The sequence below is a fragment of the Mus caroli genome, unplaced genomic scaffold, assembly GCF_978045245.1.
Source record: "Mus caroli unplaced genomic scaffold, Mus_caroli_1 scaffold_17, whole genome shotgun sequence".
In the NCBI taxonomy this organism is placed as follows: Eukaryota; Metazoa; Chordata; class Mammalia; order Rodentia; family Muridae; genus Mus; species Mus caroli.
The window spans coordinates 93,423,026-93,447,833 of NW_028227272.1; the positions used below are offsets into that span (position 1 = coordinate 93,423,026).

General features: G+C 43.7%; 1 protein-coding gene across 2 annotated transcripts in view; it reads left to right on the top strand.

The window, feature by feature from the left end:
• Positions 1-18,735, top strand: part of Igsf5 (immunoglobulin superfamily member 5) — a 44,751-nt gene extending 26,016 nt beyond the window's left edge. For both annotated transcript variants that reach the window (XM_021185454.3, XM_021185455.3), the window contains 4 exons: positions 2,069-2,093; positions 6,129-6,229; positions 7,650-7,723; positions 17,968-18,735. In XM_021185454.3, the coding sequence (XP_021041113.1) occupies positions 2,069-2,093; positions 6,129-6,229; positions 7,650-7,723; positions 17,968-18,063 (296 nt within the window). In that variant the 3' untranslated portion in view covers positions 18,064-18,735. The remainder of the gene's footprint in view (positions 1-2,068; positions 2,094-6,128; positions 6,230-7,649; positions 7,724-17,967) is intronic.
• Positions 18,736-24,808: the final 6,073 nt, after the last annotated feature.

Consider the following 24,808-nt stretch of genomic DNA (forward strand, 5'->3'; position numbering starts at 1 on the left):
GCCGTTAAATTATTTTTTTGTAAGAACAGAGTTTCAATGCTTGGGTGTCTGTCACTTGTCTTGCACTGTTAAGTTTGTGATCACTTAGTGTGTTCACCAGGTGTGAGCTACTGACTCTTTTCTATTGATCTTTCTCTCATGCCAGATATCATGCAAGTTCATCACAAGATTACGCATAAGTTCAAATCATAAATTGAAATAGAAATTTAAAACAGAGACTGTTTCCATGCATATCCATTAGGAGTAATTATCTGACTAAACATTCATCATCTGTATGAGCTCCACAGGTTCATGGAGAGTTAAAAAACATAACTAACTTATTAGTGACGTTTTGTACAGATAAACCCAGTCAATATTTTATCTTCTGTCCTAGCACCTATAATAAATCGTTAGTTCCCTTTTTATGACATTTGGTTACTGGCTTTACAACCTTTTGGAATGTGCTCTGAGTAGTAGATGCCTGCTCACTATTTCAGAAGTAATTAACTGGTGACACAGGAAGACTGGCAGAGTCCTCAAAGCAGTTTTGACCTAATAGCAGGTCAGAAAGGACCTAATAGAAGTCCCACTATAAAAGAGCTTAATAAATACTGATATGATTTTAGATATTCTTATAGGATCATCATTAAGAATTAAGAAGTTGTCTATATACCACCACTACAAGACATCTTGTAGCATCTTTGTTTTTCTGCAGAGATCTGCTCAAAAGGGTAGGCTAGTACCTAGTGATTGTTACATATGTTTAATCATAACAGGAAAAGCATATTAATAGCAGGAATCTTTCCTAAAATGATTTTCTCCTAGGCCTTGCCTATCAGAGCAAATCCATCATGGATTATTAATCCAAGGTGTATCATCTCAGGAAGATCACTTGCTAGTTTTTAGCTTGTCCTATGTCGGCTTCTGACAATGTAACTTCAAGGTGAAAGGCCCATGAGAGGCAACAGAGTCATGTGATGAATCCTGGGAACCAGACTTTGGAGACCAGCATCAGGGTGCAGATCTGAGTTTATTGCACAGCACTTAAGTTTATATACAGCATTTGAACCCATCCCAAGACCCTAAATCATTAGGAAATCATATCTAGTCACACAGTCACTGTGTCCAATGAAAGCCCTGCCTGATGGAGTTACTCAGAAGGAGTGAGGGGAGCATCTTCACCTGTTAGAACTTTCATGTTAGGACTTCTGTATTATGACTTCTGTGAAGACGGAGAAGCAGCCACCACCCTGGCTTTTGTTCCTTTTTGCTGTCTCACTGGTGTTCTTGGAGCCATCTTAGATCTAATGCTGTGCGTGGCAGATCTGGACTCTTTTCGAGGAGTAACAGGAGCCTCTGGTGCCTCGCTTTCCATCCCACTTTTTCCTTCACAAGGTTGACCTCCACATCCCCACATGTGTGTGTATGTATAATGTGTGGCAATGGTCCGAGTTGACACTACTTGTACATGAACTTGTATGTGAACCTGATTGAAAATGGTTCTCGCATTAAGGAACTCAGATGTAGTAACTTAAGGTTCCTTCTTTGTCAAGGTGCTATAACACCGGTGTCTAAGTCAGATGAGAGTATGCTTTGAGAATATGGTTCTACTGGGCTGGCATGCAGTGAGCAACCAGTTATGGTGTGGCAAGACATGACTGGCCAACGATTTAGGGTCTTGAGATTGGTTCAAAAACTGTATATAAGCTTATGTGCTGTGCAATGAACTCAGATCTGCACCCTGATGCTGGTCTCCAAACAAGTGGCTGGCTCTGTTACTTAGAACGTTTCTTGGTGATGGAACTTGTATAATCTTGGATACCAAAGTCAATTATTATTCACTAGTTACACAGGGCGGCATCTACTATCTTTCAAGTACCTATAGAGTATTTATTTTTCTGATACTGAACCTATTATCTTTGGGCTTAATCACTTAGTAATTCAGTGCAGGGTCACTTTACATACAAACTGGGTCTAAGCGAGGATTTTCAAAGTCAGGGAGTCAATTAAAAATATCAGTGAGAATTTATTTTTAGAACCCCTATCCTCATTTTGCTAATGGGACTTTCTCTCCCTCTTTATTTTTCAGAATCTACTTATCAAAATGAAATAAGGTAAGAAAGGTAAAATGGAAAGGTAAGTCAGAAGCAGGGGACAACAGGGTGTGAGTGTTTAGAGCACTCAATAAGTACTGATATAGAATACTCTGAAAAACATGCCAATTACAAATTTATAAAGTAACCCTACTTGTAGAATAACAGAGACCAATATAGGTAGGTGAACTGTCCCCTGATCACCTGACATTTGCAACTCTCTCCACAAGAGGACACTGTACACTGTGACTGTTGGCAGTAGTCCTGCCTACATTAAGTCAGGCACCTGCAGAAGTTGCACTTGGACTTGAGAGTTGTTGCAGGACAGCAAGCCAAGCCAGACAGATGCCTATAAGGTATGTGGTATTGTTCTAGTAGAAAAATTAGGTGCAGTCAGTGGCTTGTTCCAGCACTGAGAATAGAAGAATGAAAAATTTCTCCCATTTCCATCCACAGTGGCTGCAAACACTTTTGAGGGAACTGAGTCCAGATTCACAGGAATACACAGTAGCTGGTGTGATCACAGGAATGCATGATAGCCAGTGTGTTCACAGGAATACATGATAGCTGGTATGTTCACAGGAATACATGATAGCTGGTATGTTCACAGGAATACATGGTAGCCAGTGTGTTCACAGGAATACATGATAGCTGGTATGTTCACAGGAATACATGATAGCTGGTATGTTCACAGGAATACATGGTAGCCAGTGTGATCACAGGAATGCATGATAGCCAGTGTGATCACAGGAATACATGATAAACAGTGTGTTCACAGGAATACATGGTACCAGTGTGTTCACAGGAATACATGATAGCTAGTATGTTCACAGGAATACACAATAGCTGGTGTGTTCACAGGAATACACAGTATCTGGTGTGTTCACAGGAAGGCATAATAGCCAGTGTGTTCACAGGAATGCATGGTAGCCAGTGTATTCACAGGAATACATGATAAACAGTGTTCACAGGAATACATGGTAGCAGGTGTGTTCACAGGAATACATGATAGCCAGTGTGTTCCCAGGAATACATGGTAGCAGATGTGTTCACAGGAATACATGATAGCCAGTGTGATCACAGGAATACATGGTAGCCAGTGTGTTCACAGGAATACATGGTAGCCAGTGTGTTCACAGGAATACATGGTAGCCAGTGTGTTCACAGGAATACATGGTAGCCAGTGTGTTCACAGGAATACATGGTAGCCAGTGTGTTCACAGGAATACACAGTATCTGGTGTGTTCACAGGAATGCATGGTAGCCAGTGTGTTCACAGGAATACATGGTAGCAATTGTGTTCATGGGAGTACATGGTAGGTTCTGTGAATTCTGTGATAATTCCAGAATCAAATAGTTATCAAGGGTGTTTTAGATACATAGTTTAGCTGAAAATATCTGCAGCCACATCTAGTAGTAGGTATTTATTAGATAATATAAAGTTTCGAGGCTCTGAAACTTGAATTTTTGGTCTATATATACTCCTATTGATGGATAGATAAATAATGGTTACCAAGTGGCAGATTCTCTTCATTTGCTCTCTGGTCCTCATTTAAAAAACAAACAAACAAACAAACAAACAAACAAACAACAAAGCAGCTACATTCTGAGGCATCATCCAGCAATAGTCTAAAAACTGCCCTTTGGGGCCTTACTGAGGTTAGGGACGAGCAAGAAAACAGATCTTGGTGCATATTCTGGCGTTTCTCTTGACAGTGGTTACTAAGTGATCACCATAGAACAAGGTCAGTTGTCACCACAGCCTTTGATTCTGTCCTCAGGATCTCAGGATTTCAAGTCACAGTAAAGCAACGAAGAGTTGTTTTGCAAAATGGTGAAGAATAGCAATAGGCATGTACAACCACATGGGTAGCCATGACAACAGAATGACAGCTAAGACCCCCTCTCTGTCACACACAGCTAGGTGCTGTTTGGAGCTTTGCAGGGTTCCAGTCTTACTGGTTTCTCACCATGGTTTATAAGCCTTTTCCGCCTTGTGGCTGAGGGTACTGAGGCAGAGGACTGATAATAATCTCTGACATTTCCCCTGTGAAGACTCAGGGATGTAGACAGGGCAGCTGGCCCCAGGTCCAGGTTCCTCATTATGTGCAGTTCCAGGTTGAGAACAGATTGCCTTGTCTTGGGGCTGACAGGCGGCTCACTGCCTGACCACATCTCCCCATCTTATCCCTTCCATTTGTCTGTGTTGCAGTCTCCAGCCACTTACAATTTTTGCATTAAAATAATCAAACATATTTTTTGATGATTCAGTACATGTTTAGTATAGAAAAGAAATAAAAGCACAGATAAGTCTGGGGAACAATGTTAATGTCATATGTAGATCCATTGCCTAGAGGTAATTACTGTTACCTATGTTTTTGTATGCTTATATGTATGTTCCTGTATATAAGTAGAGATGTACATGCAGGAATTTTGTACAATCTGTACGATAGCAACCATTATCTTACAGTGCATTCGTCTTGCCTGACAACTATTCTGAAGATTATCTGTGTTAACAAACACTTGCCTGACAAATAGCACTTCAGTCTGATCATTTATTTTTCTTCAGATGGTTTTATTTAATTTGTTTTATGAGAGGCGTATATGTCATTTTATTATCTCCTTTTTCTGCTTGAAAAATATAAACAACCCAGTAAATCAGTATAGGAGCTAAAACAATTTTATTAGCGGGACTGGAGAGATGGCTCAGAGGTTAAGAGCACTTGCTGTTCTGCACAGGACCTGAATCCAGCACCTGTGCCAGGCAGCTCATGACCAATTTTAGATATACCCTTTCCACTTCTGTGCTGCATAACACCTGCAGTTCCATGCTCATACACCCCCCCACTCTTAACTTGAAACATCTTTAAACATGTTTATTAGTATAGATTTTTTTTACAGAGTGATGGATCTCATGACATTTTTGTTCACAAATTTAAGTGGGTGAAAGTGTACATACACAGTATGACTGATGTTCTCAAGCACCTGTGCTGTGGTCTCTGCCCAAATTCACAACAAGTGAGTCTGTAGTCTCACAAAGCTCTTCCCAGGCATCCCTTAGAGCCTTGTCTCCTTGTCTCAAAGGCAACATCCTTTGACATCTCTTCCCACACCTTAAGATTAGACCCATGTAAATGCTATAGAGATGATTGCCACACATAGTCATTCAACCATGCCTGCTTCCCAGAGCTTTGTACAGTGAGGCCCATCCACACTGTAATGTGGATGGAGATATTTTCCTGTGACATAATGCTGTGTTCTTGCTGTATGTGGGACATGTTCTCCCAGCTTCTTGTGGGGTTTGGGCATGGTGTGTTCCGGTGTCCTTGTGGAGAACTTGAGTGCCCATCTCGTTCAGAGTTCTGTGCCATCTCTGAAGCAATGAGAGCCAGGCCACAGGGTAGGTGTGTGTGCCCATCTTTGGAAGATTGCCACAGTGTCCAAGAGAGTCAAGTGTCCACTATCTCCCCGAGTATGAGTGAACTCTTATCTATCACTTTTATGGTCAGCATGGAAGTCTATCACTCACTTATGTTGGCCCTTGTGTTGTTTGTGGCTCAGGTATGGGCTGTCTCTCAGGCATACCTTTGTATATATCACGATTGTTTCCTCAGCAGATGTTTTTAGGAGCTGAGTCTGAACATTCTTCATTGTCTGGCTCTCCACTATTCACCTTTCTTCCCTTATAAAGCTGTACCAGATTCGGCTTTACTTTGGGGACCAGCAAGGAATGCACAGTAAATACTTTGGGTTTTGCCGGCCATGTCTTTGCCACAACCACTGAGTTGTGTTGTGAAATGAAGGCAGCACCAGAAACTGTGATTTCAGGCAGATGTCCATGTGTGTCAGCAACAGATGGCAGAATAGTTGGGCGCAGGGGTCATAGGTTACTGACCCCCTTGCTTTACTTAGCGACTTCTGGAAGCTGAGTATTCACTGGGGAGCTGAGTCACAGGCCTGCCATGCTAAGCCTGTTTCCCCCTCTCACTGGTATGCACGGATGCTCAGGCTGACTACCTCTGCTCAGAGGTTGTAACCGGAATGATCTAATTCCAGGAAATCTGCAAACATGAGGACAAACAAAGCAGATCCTGAGACAAAGTTAAAAAGTGGAAAGGAAAACTATGGGTACAGTTCGGATGAAGCAAGGGCTGCACGTGAGTACCAGGCGGGGCACAGGAAGATCTACAGAGGAAGATGTGTGGGCTGATATCACCAGCCTCTCAAGCAGGAGAACCTAGACACTGGGAGCAATCAGTGTTGATAGGTTTTTTAGGAGAAGGTTTTAAGTTAAGAGTAGTCTAGGAGTACACTTAGCAATAAATACATTCCTCTTTGAATGTTAAAAATATATAAATTTTAAGGCTTTCCCTCTCCTGTAATTTTTCTTTAAAATTATCAGGTGGCCCTTTAACTTACTTCGGGTAACTTTTACCCAACTCACCCCGACTCAAGTACAACAGGCACATAGAACTCTGCTCCCCATCAGTGGATGGGATGATTGTTGGAAGGCTAGGCCACTTTGAGAAGTCTTTGTGCAGAGTCTCATTTCATGTCGTCACTATGGGGTGGGGACTCTGTGGGCAATGTCATAGTAGTAGGCTTTGAAAGGATTCAGCAAGTGAGGAGGCAGCACACGCCATTCCTTAGCATCCAGAAAGGGCATCTCAGCCAGATGGGCTGGCAACACGAGCCCCAAGGAAAGACCCTGAGCCCGGTCACCCTTGGTGAGATTGGGGTTCTGGTTTTCAGTATCCCCATTCTTTGACTTTACCCATGATGCCTCCCTTGTGCATCCAAGATTCTATGTCCTATTAAGAAGTTCCCTAAAGCATGAGCGTCTGCATCTGAAAACACCCAGCTTCTTCCAGGATTTCTTGCCTTTGTGTATTCATTAATATTTTGGGCATTTCACAAATAGTGTGATCAAAATCATGCCTTAAACGTAACCTCTTGGCCCCCAATCCCCGCCTTACCCTGCATTTATTTTCCTTGGTCAGCTACCAAAGCCGTGGGTCACCTTGTGTCTAGATAAGACCAATGTGTGGAGAAAGAAACTGAGTTTTTAAGTCAGTTTTCCATGTTTTTACAGCACATTCGTAAAGCACTGAGGTTCTAGACTTATGTAATGTAAAGAGAAATAACCATATATCCACGGTACCATTGTCTTCGTTCCATCATCCGTGGAATTCTGAGCTTAACAGCCAAGATGAGGAGGAAAGATTCAGTTTGGTTTCACAGTCTTGGGCATCTTAGAGCAGAGTACTTACTTCATGGTGCTAGGAAGCAAAGAGAGAGACAGGAGCAGGCCATGGTGCAACATTCTCCTCAAGGCCATCTTCCCTAGGACCTACTCTCTTCCCACCAAGGTTCTGCCCCTGAAGCACTCTTTATTTCCAGCAGTGCCAAGTCTTTAGTCCACGGGCCTGGAGGGGCATTCTGGATGTAAACTATAGAGATTATTTTATGCCAGAATTCCATAGGAGCAAGTGTGCTTAATTAGGAATTCCAATTCATAGACTATGCAATCTTAAAAAGTAAATCATTTATTACACTGAAAAAATTCTTCTCTTTCAGAGACTGCATCTCTCCCTCCTAAATCTGCTGAAGTCAGCCTTCCAGAAAAACGCAGCAGTAGCCTTCCTTATCAGGTGAGGTAGAACATTTTGTACATTTTTTATCTTCCATTTAAGAACACATACCTTGTGGTAGGCACACACTGAAAACTCATGGTGGAAGAAGAGCTCTCTTCCTCACCAGTTTCAAGCAGACGGCCTGTCAGGAATGGGGCTCAGAGAGGAAGTATCTCTTGCTTTCCTACAGCAGTGGCTTTAAGTCTAGTCTGGTGATTTGAAAGGATCTACTCTGACGGGAGAAACACTGACCTGAGCCAGCTAAGTCATGAGCAACATGCAACTTGCAGTTTGTTCTCTTAGATGGAGTCTCTAAGACCTGAGTTAGCTCTGCTGTCCTGGCTACCTGAATCTGTGTAATGCACACCTACACTGGGCCCTTGGGCCCTTTGTCTCTTGGAAGAATGCTGGGTGCTGGGTTTGAAAGGCAGGAGAATAAGTGTGGTTTGTTCTGCATATAAGGTCTGTGGCCATGAGGTTGAGAGTGGGGAAGATCTGGTTGGGACTGGAGTTTGGGTGGAGACGGGGAAAGTCCTTGGTCAGGAATATGTTTGGAACCTCTTGGAGGTTGGAGCTGTCACTGACAGATTTCTAAGAGACAGGGTTTGGGCAGAAAGAGCAAACGTGGGATGCTTCTGAGGTCTCCATGAGATGTCATCATGGAGACTCAGCGTGCAGTTGAATGTGTAAGTCTGTTGTGTTTGATGGACAAGACAATAATTAAACTGTGAGAACACAGTATGCTCCTTTTCTAATACAGACTCAGCACTGGTTATTATACATGTGTCAGTTGGAGTTAATATGCAGGAAATATTTTATATCTTAAAAATTGGCAAAACATAACCATCAACTTTCTCTGACCTGTACAAGTGAAACTCCTAGAAAGATGCATGCCCTGAGGTCCCCAGGTAGGAGGCATTCTCTTCTCGTCCCTTTTGAAGAAGCTGCCCCAGACCTCCAAATCACTCACGGTATGGTTTGATCTGTGCACTGACTGCTGTTGCCTTGTGGCGGTGGCATCGAGTGTGTTGTCTTTGTGGTCCCTGATTATTCTTTTTGGACATATGGATTGACTTAGATTTCCAGGCAGCTCTGGACTGTGTTTTGTCTCCCCATCTCTGGGATCCAGCTGCCTGCCTGCATTCTGCTAATGACATAGACCTATCAGGCTTTAAGTGGGTAGGAGGGTCTGTTGATGCTCAGTTAGATAACTTGGAAACTTAAATCATGTTAGGGGGACACAGAAAGCCAGCAGAGGATATGGGGGCAGGGTGGGGGTGGTAGGGGTGGGACTGTGGCACAAATGAAGGTGGGTCTCAGTGACAGAGTACTAACTCCTAGTACACACTGCAGTCACTTCCTCAAGCTAAGTGGCAGGGAAACAAAGAGATCAGTTTTTCTCATTACAGCAGATCCTGGACTTGTGCATTTTTGGATGGATCTGGAGAAATGGGGAGGGGGGCTGGGGTTGCAGAGGAGACAGGGTTTCTTTAGAAGCACTCATCTGGTAACCAAGAGGTGGCAGTTAAAGGGAACAGTGTGCAGGCTGTGGAGGGTGTTGTATGTCCAGTCCTGGTGGCTCGCCCTGAGTTGGATCATGAGTTGATAAGGACAGGTTGCTGAGGGACTCCCTACCACCCAGCTGCAAGTGTGGTGTGTAAGATACTCTTGTTGCTTTTTTTTTCTTTTTCTTTTTTTTTTATATTTTTATTACATATTTTCCTCAATTACATTTCCAATGCTATCCCAAAAGTCCCCCATAGCGCCCCCCACTTCCCTACCCACCCATTCCCATTCTTTTGGCCCTGGCATTCCCCTATATTGGGGCATATAAAGTTTGCAAGTCCAATGGGCCTCTCTTTCCAGTGATGGCCGATTAGGCCATCTTTCGATACATATGCAGCTAGAGACAAGAGCTCCGGGGTTCTGGTTAGTACATCATGTTGTTCCAACAATAGGGTTGCAGATCCCTTTAGCTCCTTGGGTACTTTCTCTAGCTTCTCCATTGGGAGCCCTGTGATACATCCAATAGCTGACTGTGAACATCCACTCCTGTGTTTGCTAGTCCCCGGCATCGTCTCACAAGAGACAGCTATATTTGGGTCCTTTCAGCAAAATCTTGCTAGTGTATGCAATGGTGTCAGCGTTTAGAAGCTGCTTATGGGATGGATCCCTGGATACGGGAGTCTCTAAATGGTCCATCCTTTCATCACAGCTACGAACCTTGTCTCTGTAACTTCTTCCCTGGGTGTTTTGTTCCCAATTCTAAGAAGGGGCACAGTGTCCACACTTTGGTCTTCATTCTTCTTGAGTTTCATGCGTTTAGCAAATTGTATCTTATATCTTGGGTATCCTAAGTTTTGGGCTAATATCCACTTATCAGTGAATACATATTGTGTGAGTTCTTTTGTGATTGTGTTACTTCACTCAAGATGATGCCCTCCAGGTCCATCCATTTGGCTAGGAATTTCATAAATTCATTCTTTTTAATAGCTGAGTAGTACTCCATTGTGTAAATGTACCATAATTTCTGTATCCATTCCTCTGTTGAGGGACATCTGGGTTCTTTCCAGCTTCTGGCTATTATAAATAGGGCTGCTATGAACATAGTGGAGCATATGTCTTTTTTACCGGTTGGGACATCTTCTGGATATATGCCCAGGAGAGGTATTGCTGGATCCTCCGGTAGTACTATGTCCAATTTTCTGAGGAACCGCCAGACTGATTTCCAGAGTGGTTGTACAAGCTTGCAATCCCACCAACAATGGAGGAGTGTTCCTCTTTCTCCACATCCTCGCCAGCATCTGCTGTCACCTGAATTTTTGATCTTAGCCATTCTGACTGGTGTGAGGTGGAATCTCAGGGTTGTTTTGATTTGCATTTCCCTGATGATTAAGGATGTTGAACATTTTTTCAGGTGCTTCTCTGCCATTCGGTATTCCTCAGGTGAGAATTCTTTGTTCAGTTCTGAGCCCCATTTTTTAATGGGGTTATTTGACTTTCTGGAGTCCACCTTCTTGAGTTCTTTATATATATATTGGATATTAGTCCCTTATCTGATTTAGGATAGGTGAAGATCCTTTCCCAATCTGTTGGTGGTTTTTTTGTCTTATTGATGGTGTCTTTAGCCTTGCAGAAGCTTTGCAGTTTCATGAGGTCCCACTTGTCAATTCTCGATCTTACAGCACAAGCCATTACTGTTCTATACAGGAATTTTCCCCCTGTGCCCATATCTTCAAGGCTTTTCCCCACTTTCTCCTCTATAAGTTTCAGTGTCTCTGGTTTTATGTGTAGTTCCTTGATCCACTTAGACTTGACCTTAGTACAAGGAGATAGGAATGGATCCATTCGCATTCTTCTACATGTTAACAACCAGTTGTGCCAGCACCATTTGTTGAAAATGCTGTCTTTCTTCCCCTGGATGTTTTTAGCTCCCTTGTCGAAGATCAAGTGACCGTAGGTGTGTGGGTTCATTTCTGGGTCTTCAATTCTATTCCATTGGTCTATTTGTCTGTCACTATACCAGTACCATGCAGTTTTTATCACAATTGCTCTGTAGTAAAGCTTTAGGTCCGGCATGGTGATTCCACCAGAGGTTCTTTTATCCTTGAGAAGAGTTTTTGCTATCCTAGGTTTTTTGTTATTCCAGATGAATTTGCAGATTGCACTTTCTAATTCGTTGAAGAATTGATTTGGAATTTTGATGGGGATTGCATTGAATCTGTAGATTGCTTTTGGCAAGATAGCCATTTTTACAATGTTGATCCTGCCAATCCATGAGCATGGGAGATCTTTCCATCTTCTGAGATCTTCTATAATTTCTTTCTTCAGAGACTTGAAGTTTTTATTATACAGATCTTTCACTTCCTTAGTTAGAGTCACGCCAAGATATTTTATATTATTTGTGACTATTGAGAAGGGTGTTGTTTCCCTAATTTCTTTCTCAGCCTGTTTACTCTTTGTGTAGAGAAAGGCCATTGATTTGTTTGAGTTAATTTTATATCCAGCTACTTCACCGAAGCTGTTTATCAGGCTTAGAGGTTCTCGGGTGGAATTTTTAGGGTCACTTATATATACTATCATATCATCTGCAAAGAGTGATATTTTGACTTCATCTTTTCCAATTTGTATCCCTTTGATCTCCTTTTGTTGTCGAATTGCTCTGGCTAGGACTTCAAGTACAATGTTGAATAGGTATGGAGAAAGTGGACAGCTTTGTCTAGTCCCTGATTTTAGAGGGATTGCTTCAAGCTTCTCACCATTTACTTTGATGTTGGCTACTGGTTTGCTGTAGATTGCTTTTATCATGTTTAGGTATGGGCCTATGAATTCCTGATCTTTCCAAGACTTTTATCATGAATGGGTGTTGGATCTTGTCAAATGCTTTTTCCGCATCTAACGAGATGACCATGTGGTTTTTGTCTTTGAGTTTGTTTATATACTGGATTACGTTGATGGATTTCCGTATATTGAACCATCCCTGCATCCCTGGGATGAAACCTACTTGGTCAGGATGGATGATTGTTTTGATGTGTTCTTGGATTTGGTTAGCAAGAACTTTATTGAGGATTTTTACATCAATATTCATAAGGGATATTGGTCTGAAGTTTTCTATCTTTGTTGGGTCTTTTTGTGGTTTAGGTATCAGAGTAACTGTGGCTTTGTAGAATGAGTTGGGTAGAGTACCTTCTGTTTCTATTTTGTGGAATAGTTTGTGAAGAACTGGGATTAGATCTTCTTTGAAGGTCTGATAGAACTCTGCACTAAACCCATCTGGTCCTGGGCTTTTTTTAGTTGGGAGACTATTAATGACTGCTTCTATTTCTTTGGGGGATATAGGGCTGTTTAGATTATTAACCTGATCTTGATTCAACTTTGGTACCTGGTATCTGTCTAGGAACTTCTCCATTTCATCCAGGTTCTCCAGTTTTGTTGAGTATAGCCTTTGGTAGAAGGATCTGATGGTGTTTTGGATGTCTTCAGGATCTGTTGTTATGTCTCCTTTTTCATTTCTGATTTTGTTAATTAGGATGCTTTCCCTGTGCCCTCTAGTGAGTCTGGCTAAGGGTTTATCTATCTTGTTGATTTTCTCAAAGAACCAGCTCCTTGATTGGTTGATTCTTTGAATAGTTCTTCTTGTTTCCACTTGGTTGATTTCGCCCCTGAGTTTGATTATTTCCTGCCGTCTACTCCTCTTGGGTGAATTTGCTTCCTTTTGTTCTAGTGCTTTTAGGTATGTTGTCAAGCTGCTAATGTGTGCTCTCTCTAGTTTCCTTTTGGAGGCACTCAGAGCTATGAGTTTTCCTCTTAGAGATGCTTTCATTGCGTCCCATAAGTTTGGGTATGTTGTGGCTTCATTTTCATTGAACTCTAAAAAGTCCTTAATTTCTTTCTTCATTCCTTCCTTGACCAAGGTATCATTGAGAAGAGTGTTGTTCAGTTTCCACGTGAATGTTGGCTTTCTATTATTTATTTTGTTATTGAAGATCAGCCTTAGTCCATGGTGATCTGATAGGATGCATGGGACAATTTCAATATTTTTGTATCTGTTGAGGCCTGTTTTGTGACCAATTATGTGGTCAATTTTGGAGAAGGTACCATGAGGTGCTGAGAAGAAGGTATATCCTTTTGTTTTAGGATAGAATGTTCTGTAGATATCTGCCAGATCCATTTGATTCATAACTTCTGTTAGTTTCACTCTGTCCCTGTTTAGTTTCTGTTTCCACGATCTGTCCATTGGTGAAAGTGGTGTGTTGAAGTCTCCCACTATTATTGTATGAGGTGCAATGTGTGCTTTGAGATTTACTAAAGTTTCTTTAATGAATGTGGCTGCCTTTGTATTTGGAGCATAGATATTCAGGATTGATAGTTCCTCTTGGAGGATTTTACCTTTGATGAGTATGAAGTGTCCCTCCCTGTCTTTTTTAATGACTTTGGGTTGGAAGTCAATCTTATCAGATATTAGAATGGCTACTCCAGCTTGTTTCTTCATACCATTTGCTTGGACAATTGTTTTCCAGCCTTTCATTCTGAGGTAGTGTCTATCTTTTTCTCTGAGATGAGTTTCCTGTAAGCAGCAAAATGTTGGGTCTTGTTTGTGTAGCCAGTTTGTTAGTCTATGTCTTTTTATCGGGGAGTTGAGTCCATTGATATTAAGAGATATTAAGGAAAAGTAATTGTTGTTTCCTGTTATTTTTGTTGTTAAAGTTGGCATTCTGTTCTTGTGGCTATCTTCTTTAGGTTTGTTGAGGGATTACCTTCTTGTTGTTTCTAGGGCGTGGTTCCTCTCCTTGTATTGGTTTTTTTCTGTTATTATCCTTTGAAGGGCTGGATTCGTGGAGAGATAATGTGTGAATTTGGTTTTGTCGTGGAATACTTTGGTTTCTCCATCTATGTTAATTGAGAGTTTGGCTGGGTATAGTAGCCTGGGCTGGAATTTGTGTTCTTTTAGTATCTGTATAACATCCGTCCAGGATCTTCTGGCTTTCATAGTCTCTGGTGAAAAATCTGGTGTAATTCTGATAGGCTTGCCTTTATATGTTACTTGGCCTTTTTCTCTTACTGCTTTTAGTATTCTGTCTTTATTTAGAGCATTTGTTGTTCTGATTATTATGTGTCGGGAGGTATTTCTTTTCTGGTCCAGTCTATTTCGAGTTCTGTAGGCTTCTTGTATGTTCATGGGCATCTCTTTCTTTAGATTTGGGAAGTTTTCTTCTATAATTTTGTTGAATATGTTGAATATGTCAGCTCAGTCTGGGAGTCTCCTGAGGGTGATGGGCAGGGTTTCTCAGAGCTTTTGTCTCCTGTAAGGATGTTATAGTCTGTGTAACATCCATCCTCCAGCCCTCTTCCACTCAGCACTTATCTGTTTCCAGTTTACCCTGGCAAGGTAGGAAATGTGGCTGAGAGTATATCCTTGTCTTTTCACTGTTTCTTCTGAGGCTTCATTGTGGCTCCAGTTTGTCATAGCCCCCCCCCCCATTACTACGAGGGCATTTCTGTACATGCCCTGGCCTCCAGTTCTTCTCCAGCTTAGGATGCTGGCTAGTCAGGGTTCAGGGTTATTGACTACAAGCTGTACTGTTTTGAGGACCCAACCCCCTCTTTCACCCAGATCATAGTCTGAAAGGGCTGTAGTCTAAACTGAGCTCTCTAGCTATGAGCCAGCCTGCAGCCAGTACTCTTCCTCATCTGGGTTGCTGAGGAGCTCATTGGGCCAGAAAAATGGCTTATCCATAGAGACATAGGGTGCTACCGGCAACAGAGGCTCCTGCTTGTTGCTAATAGGATTTGGAGCAGGTAAAAGCTTGGCTCTGTAAACAGCACAGCAACTGCCAAGCAGGAGCTCAGGGCTATGTACAGCTCAAGAGATGACAGCATTTGGGGCTATTTGGAGGTTTCCTGTTAATGCCCCAGCTTCCAGTACCTCTGAGCACCACATACCTGAGTCTCCATCCCTAGGCTGGTGAGAGCTGCTACATGTATATCTTCATCCTGGACTATGTGGCATGACTCTAATCACAGCCTATATCCAACAGTTACCCTGCGGCAGGCTCACTTTTGGAAGGCTGGGGGACCCCATCTGACAGAGCAGCTCCCGCAACTCTTTTCTGTTCCTTGTCTTTCCAGTTGAAGTCTAGAGTGCTGTTGTCCAATGCCATGGAGTAGACATGTGAGGGTGGGAGTGATGCTCTTGAGTCAAGCCCTTCATCATTTTCTGATAGTTTCAGTGCAGAGGCCTTTTAAGACTTCTAAGGGTGAGGATTGTCACAAGGACAGAGTGTTAGGGGGCTGTAGGTGTGCCCCACAGACAGCTAGCCACTGTGGCCAGAATCTTAAGTAGGGCAGTGGCTGCTGTGGATCACCGCAGAGGATGGTAAGCTTTATCAATGGTGCAAGATATAGGCTTTCAGAACTGCTTAATCCCCCTTTGCCTGGAACTCCTTTTTGTTCAACCCCATGTGGGGTCTTCCTAGAGTATTGGAGTATTCAAGATTTATTTGTTTTATGTGTATGGGTGGTTTTGCCCACATGTTTATATGTGTATCTTATATGTGTGGTACTGTCAGAGAAACCAGAGTAGTGCGTCAGAACTCATGGGAGTGAAGTTATTGATGATTGTGAGTCACTATATAGTTTTGAGGAAGGGGACTTGGGTCCTCCACAAGAGCAGCATATTCTAACCACTCTACCAGTTCTTCAGCCCCAGGGGTTTTTGATCTTAGGGATTTATACTCCCAATTCATGCCATATCCTGATAGAAACATGGGGGTGTGTTTCCAAATGATGGACATTTGAATTCCTAAAAAATGCTGGCTGAATATGAGGTATGCATGGCTCCTATAGAAACCCGTGCCTGGTACCCTGATAAATCAGTGCAGCATATCCAAGAATCACTTGGAGTGCTTGTGCAAGCCCATAGGGCTCTTCCAGAGTGCCTAGACAAGAGCAGGCCTAAGAACTTGTATTTTCACATGTTCCTCAGGTGACCTGCTTGGCGAAAATGTCCTTTTAGACACAGGCAGCATATTTTTAAGGCAGTGTCCTCTCTGAGTTCTAGGAGGCTGCCTAAGCTGCGCCTTGTGTGCCCACAGCGGTGAGCTGCTTATGCTTCTGGGTGCAGTGATCAGCACCAAGCACAAGGTCTCAAGGGTTAATACCCCCCCATCTGCAGCAGAATTTTTTTTCAGTCTTCAGTGTTTTAGATGTATCCCAAGACATACCACATTCAATATTGTTAGAAGCATAAGATTTTAGGTTGTAGAACCCAGCTCAGGTATTAAATGTCTAGAAAAGTTGGAAGAAAAAAAAAGAGATTACCAAAATGGAGACTTGCCAAGCATGACGCCTCTCCAGTGCTGGCTCCTGTCACGATGGGGTGTGCGGTTAGGGTATGGAACATGGCCATTGATTACTAAGTAAGAGCTTGTAGTGGTAGACGGAGCTCAGGTGTACCATGATTGACACATCTTAGTACGGAACTCACAAGGCTTTAAATTTTTGCTACAAATCACAATCAGCTCATGGGACAAGCGAACCTTTTCTATTTTGGTCTAAAACCATGGGCTTTATGAATGCCTTCTACCTAGATAAGTATGCAACAGAAATGGCTGTCTGTCCTCCTCTTCTGGGGCCTTCATTTGCAGTCAGTCAACTTTTCCGGTGGTTTTTAGCAATTCTGTCTCTTTACCATTCCATTTTCGAGGGCATATGAATGTTTCATAACCCAGCTTGTGCCTTCCCCACTAATCCATTCCCCCTGTTGAGATAAACAGAAATAAACCTGTGATAAATTTAGAAAGCGGCAGTGCATTTGTGCACCCCAGCAGCATAAACAGAGGCAAACAACTGCAAAAGCCTCCAACACTCCCAGCAGAAGGAGCCCTCCAGAGAGACCCCCAGCAAGATACTCCATCCACCAAGCAGGCTTTCTTTCCTGATTGGGAGTCTGTAAATGAAAGCCACACGGCAGCTTGAGATGATTCCCACTCAAGATCCACAACGTTCCACTGCAGCTGAATAATTCATCCTGCCCCACTGCATTATTTAAGATGTTCGATACGCTCACTGTGCCCTGCAGTCTGAACTGCTATCCTCAGGGCAGGCGGGGGAAATGGGTCTCACATAACTTCTTTGCTTTTGAGACAGGGTCTCACTGGGTGGTTCAGAGTAGGTTGAATTCACGATCCTCCTGCCTCAGTCTCCCAGGTGGCGGGCTTACGGGCACATGTTAGGCTTGTACTCACATCCTCTTGGGATGATGTCACTGGCCTTGTAGAGGAGCCAGGGTTAGTTTAGAAGGTTTCTGAATGAGAAACCAGCGTCACACAATGCCGCAGGAGATACGGGGGTGGTGTTTTTCAGGTCAGCACTTCCATTTTGCATTTGCTTTTTTAGAAGGAATGTGTGTGTTATTTGAAGATGTTCATAAATAGCTTATGTTTTAAAAGAAAAAAAACACCTACCAGGTAAAGCAAGAACTTCCATGGGGAGATTACAAAACAAAACAAAACATAAAAATCTTTGCATCTGTAATTTGATTTGGTAAAAATGAGTCTTGGATTCCTAGAATGAGCTTGCTCTTTGGGCTTGGAAATCACCCAGAGTGTGTGTTGCTGAAGAAAAGGAAGGAGAGGGCATGTCTCTGTACAGTTGTTCATCCTTGTTCCCCAGTGCATCTTCCCAGGTTAGTGCCTCTCAGAGGAGCACAGTGCCTGGGCCCCAGCCAGTTAGCACACTGACCCTTCTACCTTTGTTACCAGGAACTCACTAAACATCGGCCCGGTCCAGCAACTCATCCACGGGTTTCCTTTGACATCGCCAGTCCTCAGAAGGTCAGAAATGTGACTTTAGTGTAATAAAGACTTCTCATGGCAGTACTTGGTGCACACCCACCAAGTCAATGCCATTCTCTTCCGTATCCTGAGACTGGGTCTCAGTTTTGCCAAGGAGTCTGCATCGGAGTCACCGGAGCTGATGGTTAATAGTGACAGGAGGAATCAGTTTCCCTGTATTCCAAGAAGTATTTGGTTTTGAGATGTGTCATGGTTTTGGTGAATTCCTCAAGGTGGCCGAGTAAAACCCGAGTGTCTGTCATGGTGGCATTCCTCATGACTTGACACTCCTGCCGATCCAATGAAGGGCAGATATAGATTCTGCCACGACCTTCAAAATCCTTCTGTTGTCTGAGATCATGGTAATATGGTCTTTATGTGTACTTCGCAGCTAGGGACATTACTGAACATTATTACAGAAACAAGAGCCTAACAGCTAGACTCAACTGCATCTTGTAAGTAACTGGCAGCTGGAGCTCAGGGATGCAGTAAGACAAGAGGCAGTGTCAGCACACATGTCCCAATGCTCTCTGCAAGACAGTCATCCCCATGTGCGCCCTGATCCTCGTCACCACAGTTGTGGGTGAATTAGGCGTGGATTCTGCCTGATGAGGGACAAAGCTCACATTCTGCCAGCATCATGAAAGAACTGGAGAGAGACATATACTATTTAATAAACAAAAGCCAAACACCTTGTATTATCTTTTTCTTTTGTTGTATTTTTAATTCATCCTTTGAGAATCTCATAGGTGGACACAATGTGCTTTTATCCATTCTGTGATATTAAAACCTCCTCCGACTCCTCCCAGACCTCCCAACACTCCCATTCCAACTTCATGCCCTCTTCTTTTTCAAACAGTTCTGCTGTATATGGGTGGGTGTGGGGCCGTCCACTAGAAAATGGACAACTTACTAGGGACTAACACTTCCACATTGAAGTCCATCACTAAAAGAAACCAAGACAGGAACTCAAACAGGGCAGGAACTTGGAGGCAGGAGCTGATGCCAAGGCCATGGAGGGATGCTGCTTACTGCCTTGTTTCTCATGGTTTGCTTAGCCTGCTTTCTTATAGAACCCAAGACCACTAGCCCAGGGATGGAATGGACTGGGTCCTCTCCTGTCAATCACTAACTAAGAAAATGCCCTACAGGTTTGTCTACAGCCTAATCTCATGGAGACATTTTCTTAATTGAGGCTTCCACCTCTCTGATGACCATACTTGTGTTAAGTTGACATGAAACTGTCCTGGACACCTTCCATGCTGTGATATTGACTGGCTTGGTCTTGCACAAGCCTTGTCCAGGCAGTCATCACTGCTGTGAATTCATAAGTGCAGTGGTCCTGCTGGGTCCAGAAAGCAATGATTTTTACCAGTCTTCCCTGACATCTGGCTCTTCCAGTCCCTCTATCCCCTCTTCTGTGATGGTTCCTGAGCCTTGGCCAGCGAGGGGATGATACAATTGCCTGTTTAGGGTGAGCACTCCACAGTCCCTTATTCTCTGCATGTGGACTGATTATGAGTCTGTATTAACTGCTGTCCACTGTGTGAGGAGATACCTCTGGTGAGGGAGGGATGAGAATTGGTGCTGCCTTTTAAAATTATTATTTTATGTATATGGGTGTTTTGCCTGCATTAATGTGTGTGTATCACATGTGTGCGGTGCCCATGGATGCCAGAAGAGGGCATTACATCCTCTAGAACTGAAGTTAAAGACTAGCTGCTAACTGCCATGTGGATGCTGGGCACTGAACCTGAGCTCTCTGGAAGAGCAACCAGTGTTCTTAACCACTGAGCCATCTCTCTAACCCTGGTGCTGCCTTTCTCAATGCTAAGATTTTGGGTGGTAATTCCAAGAATCATAGCATTTAGAGATGAAGCAATTTCTAAGAAGGAAGTTAGGAGACCTTCTCATCCCATGTAAAATTAACATGGAGATTAAGATTCAGGATGAAATTTCTGCCCTTTCCAAATCCCTTTTACATCTAGGTATGCTCAATGAATTTCACCACCTGCATATGGTGCACTCACATTTAGCCCAGAGGCAAGACCATTATTTTGTGATACAAATGGGTTGGTACAGATTTCTCTGCTGGCTAGCAATCACTCCCATGTTTAACTATGCTACTGATAAGGTAGAATTTGACTTTTGACATATGTCAAGACTATTCCTGTGAAGACTAAATAAATGTCTATTCACCTTAGATAGGGAACCTACAACTGACCAAGGTATGGATAGCACCACAATCCAACTTGGGGGACCAATGGGTTTTATTGGGGCTACTTACAGACATATGGGGGAGGGATTACTTACAGGAGCAGAAATCACTCTGGGACAGCCACATCACAAAAGCCTACCTCAGCGTGGGTGATGGCTCACAAGATCTGAAAACTTGAAACTCACTGCCTCACCCACAGACTGCTCAAGAGGCTACAAAGTGTCCTTTCCAGGTTGTTGGGTTTATCTGAGCCTCTTGCAGGCAGCTCAGCTTTTTTGAGAGTAACTCTTGGCAGTCTCTATCGCTTGTATACTCATGGGAAGGAGGACCTAGTGATTCTGGCCAATTTCAGGGACTCCTTGGAACTATTCTGAGTTGTTCACTTCCTGTCTTAAAATTGTTTCACTGCCAGATTGAGTGTTTCACTCTCCGGTCAACATCTTGTCTCAAGAAGTTTCCTTCTAAAATGGCAGGTTTTCATCATGGAGGAAACTGTTACCTAACCATAGATTCTAGTGAATTCTGTGAAATTATTCAATGAAGGATCAAGATGGCATTCCTTGTCACTCAGCGCTCCTGCTTGTTGCAGAGCCACATAACACTACTTAAACTTAAGTTTTAAAAAAACGAAACAAGATAAAAGATCTTTTCCCTCAGCTACATCAGCCCATTTCAAGTGGTTGATAGTCATTCATGACTAGTACTGTACACGCAGTCAGATGATAGGTTTTTGTTGTTGAAACAAACTCTGTTGGACAGAGATGAGAGAGAATGAGAGGAGAGGGGGGTGAGGAAGGGAGGAGGGAGGGAGGGAGGGAGAGGGAGAGAGAGAGAGAGGGAGGGAGGGAGAGGGGAGAGAGAGAGAGAGAGAGAGAGAGAGAGAGAGAGAGAGAGAGAGAGAGAGAGAGAGAGAGAGAGAGAGAGTTGTAAATGACCTTGACATGTCATGGGCTCTTCCACCAAACACAATCTGTGTTTCTTTCAGTGTGAAAGCCTGCAGTCGACCAGTTTCTATTTAGGGATCTTGCAAACCTCAAGGCAGCTCTCAGCTCAACATGGTGTTTTGCTGATGTGGTAAAAGTGTCTTTCACTCTGCAGACAGTTGAGGCAGGCTCAGGGGGCTGGGGTGGGAGGAGGCAATCAGCAAATGACATAGACAAGGTCGTTTCTCCAAAACATAGAAGAGGGTCTCCGGTGATGAATGACTGATAGGGATGCAAATCTAGTTAAATGGGTGTCCCCCAAAGCCTTGTGCCATCGAATCCTGGCTAGGGAATGACCCCACTTGACTTCCTGGCTAGTTTTGAACTTGCCTGATCTTTCTAAGGCCTCATGTAGTTGACTTAGAGCAGCAGGACTGAAGTGGTGATGCCAGTCCCTGAGGACAACGGGGAGCCTTTCTTCTCTGTGTGACTCTGCAAAGGAAGAAGGCGAGGGTAAGATGATAAACAAAGTCTGAGCAAGATGGAGCACACCAAGAGCTCTGGTGTCCTTGGATTAGGCAAACAAAAAGACCTGAGAGGACTGGCAGGGCAGTAGATGTTGGCTAGACCTGTATAGAGCAGGCCTTGTGGTTGTTGGAGGGACATAGCCAAACCATGGGAATCTGCCCTGAACCAGCCCTAGCTGGAAGCCAGATGCCCTGTAAGCTCACTGAGGTTAGGGTTAGTGTATAAGTCAGTTTCTGGGGAGGACTGAGCTGGGTGAGGTGGTATACAATGGGTGTGGGTAGACAGGGAATGTCCAGGGATTAAGGAATGGAGAGTGCATTTGTGAAGAAGGAAGGAAATATGCTTTGCCTAGCAGGTACATGGCTCCTCTCCCTAAAGGATAAGCCATTTGAAGTGCACATCACCAGAATGCCCTAGGCATGTGCCCTCCTTGATTGAGTAGCTCAGGCCCTTTGGTGCCCATGTTCACATCCACAGAACAAGGAGACAGAATGGGGATCCTCTGAGATGCTCAGAGATGCTCATACCCACAGGCAAGCCGGCACCAGCATCCGTCCTATCCTCTCCCAGTGTAGCCCAGTGAACACCCTTCACCCTGGCAGTACCGAGGTGGGTATTTCTACAGATGGCAAATGTTTGATTCCCTCCAGCTCAGTCTGGAACCCTTGGGCACTGAGGCCTTGACCAAAGTGTCTGTGGTTTGTGGTGGTGGCTTGAGTCCTAAGCAGCTCCCATTACGTTCCCTATGCTGCTGGGAGCATGTGCCATTTCTAAAATATGCAATGGGATAGTGAGCACTGGGGCCCTAGGCAGATCCATGAGAACTATTGCCCAGACAGCAGCTTCAGGCTGAGAGATTGATGTCTTACCTCCTAGTAATACTGGGTTGACACAGCGAAACTTCCAGAAGGTTCTGGTTAAGTCTGTGGAGGAATGCAGGTAACCCAAAGTTGGTGTAACCAAAATGTGTTAAATATATTTTTCTCTAGAAACATAAATAGCGTGTGTGTGTGTGTGTGTGTGTGTGTGTGTGTGTGTGTGTTTATTGGGCCCTATTTGGCCCTGGTTTGGGCCTTGAGGACAAACCTGAGCCTGGCTCGAGTTTTGAAAACTGTCTCAGTCACTTCTGTACTGGAGTGACTCAGCACGGCCTGCTTAAGCCTGCCTTTGCCTAGCTACTGCTGATGTAAAATAACTTTGTTGGCTCTGTCAGAAACCCATTCATCATCCTTCCCCTACCCCTTTGTCAGCTCAGCTCAGCAAACCCCCCCACCTCCTCTCTCAGCCCTTTATAAACAAAAAGATTGATACAATTAAATGAGTTTCTGCTTTGACAGACTCCCCACTCCATGTGGTTATTCTCTGGATGGCAGGAGATCAACACTCACCATCCCACTTTAGCCCCCAGGAGAGACTTGGCTGGAATGGGTTCTCTCCTCTCAGCCTGGACCTGCTAGCAGGCACGGAGCTGGCGTGTGTGTGTGTGTGTGTGTGTGTGTGTGTGTGTGTGTGTGTATGTGTGTGTGTGTGTTTTACAGGATAGCTTCATTTGCAAAATGGACAATAAAGTCTGAGGTAGTCCAACTAATAGAAGCAACTCTAAATAAAAAACTAATTTTAAAAACTGCAAGTAATGGAGTCCCTATCCCACCACCCCACCTTCAGAAAGGACAAGTCGGAAAGTTAGGAGCAGTGTAGCAGCTGAAGGCTCCTATCATGAGGGTAGCAAGGATGAAAGTTTTGTCTCCTTCCTGCCTCCTGGCACCTTCACGGTTTGTGTGTGCATTCAGCTCTGTGTGCTCTGTGCCTGTGTATATGTGTGTGCTTGTGCATGAATACATATTTGATTGATAGGTGCATATGTTTATGTAGTGTATGTATTTATATCTACATATTGTATGTATGTGTACTTGTGTGTACATGAGTGTGTCCACATATATGGTGTGTATATATATATATATATGTGTATATATATATATATATATATATATATTTGTATGTTAGTGTATGTGCTATGTATTTATGTGTACGTGTGGGCTCCAGTTTGCCACCCCAGCTTCAAATCCAAATTGCCTTTCTGGCCACCAAGGACAAAGAGGTCCCTCTCTGTCTACAGGGGTGTTGAGTGACTTCTTTCCTGTCCCTCTGATTCTCTCTCTCTCTCTCTCTCTGTATGCATATATACATTGCAGCTCAGTCTTTATGAGGGTCCCCCAACAACTGGAGCAGGGGATGTTTCTAAAGATGTTGCTTGTCTGCGGAATCTGTTTCCCTAACTGGGTTGCTTTGCCTGACCTCACTGGAAAGGGACGTGTCTAACTATGCAGTGACTCTATGTGGCAGTGTCAGGGGGGATACCTGGAGTGGGGGCACCCTTTCAGAGGAGAAGGGGAGGTGGGGATGGGGGAGGGACTTTGTGAGGGGGAACTGGGAGTGGTGGCAGCAATCTGGATTAAAATGAATAAATAAATTAATTAATGTAAAACTGTATGTTCACTTTTTGTGTGTGTGTTTGCCTGCACGTATGTGTATGCACTACATGCAGACCTGGTTTCCTTGGAAGCATGAAGAGAGCGTTGGATTCCCTGTAGACAAGTCATAGAAGGTTATGAGACACTGTGTGGCTACTGGAAACTGAGCCTGGGTCCTCGGCAAGGTCATTAAGTTCTCTGGATGCTGAACCATCTATCCAGCCCCTTTCCATAAACTTTACCACCAACACTCAAGCTGTTCTGCCTGCCTGACAGGATGCTCAGTGTCCCTGAACCCTCCCGACTCCTGACTCAACACCTCTGACGTGTTAATGTCACCGTGTCTCCTCCCTAGAGCTAGTGGCTAATGGTCTAAATGTGATACTGGACTATTTTGCATTCAATGTATGTTTTCCTAGTCAATTCCCCACAGGAAGGCAAGCTCCATATTGGCCTGTCCTTGTCTGTTCTGATGCTGCTTGCATTGGGGCAGGCACCTTCTGTATCGCCAGTGAATGCTCACTGAAAAGATGCATTACAAAAGCTGGTGCGAACATTGATTTTACTTCTAGGCAGTGGCTTGGCTGCTTTAGGAATCTGTGCTTGCTCAGAACTGGCCCTTCATTGGG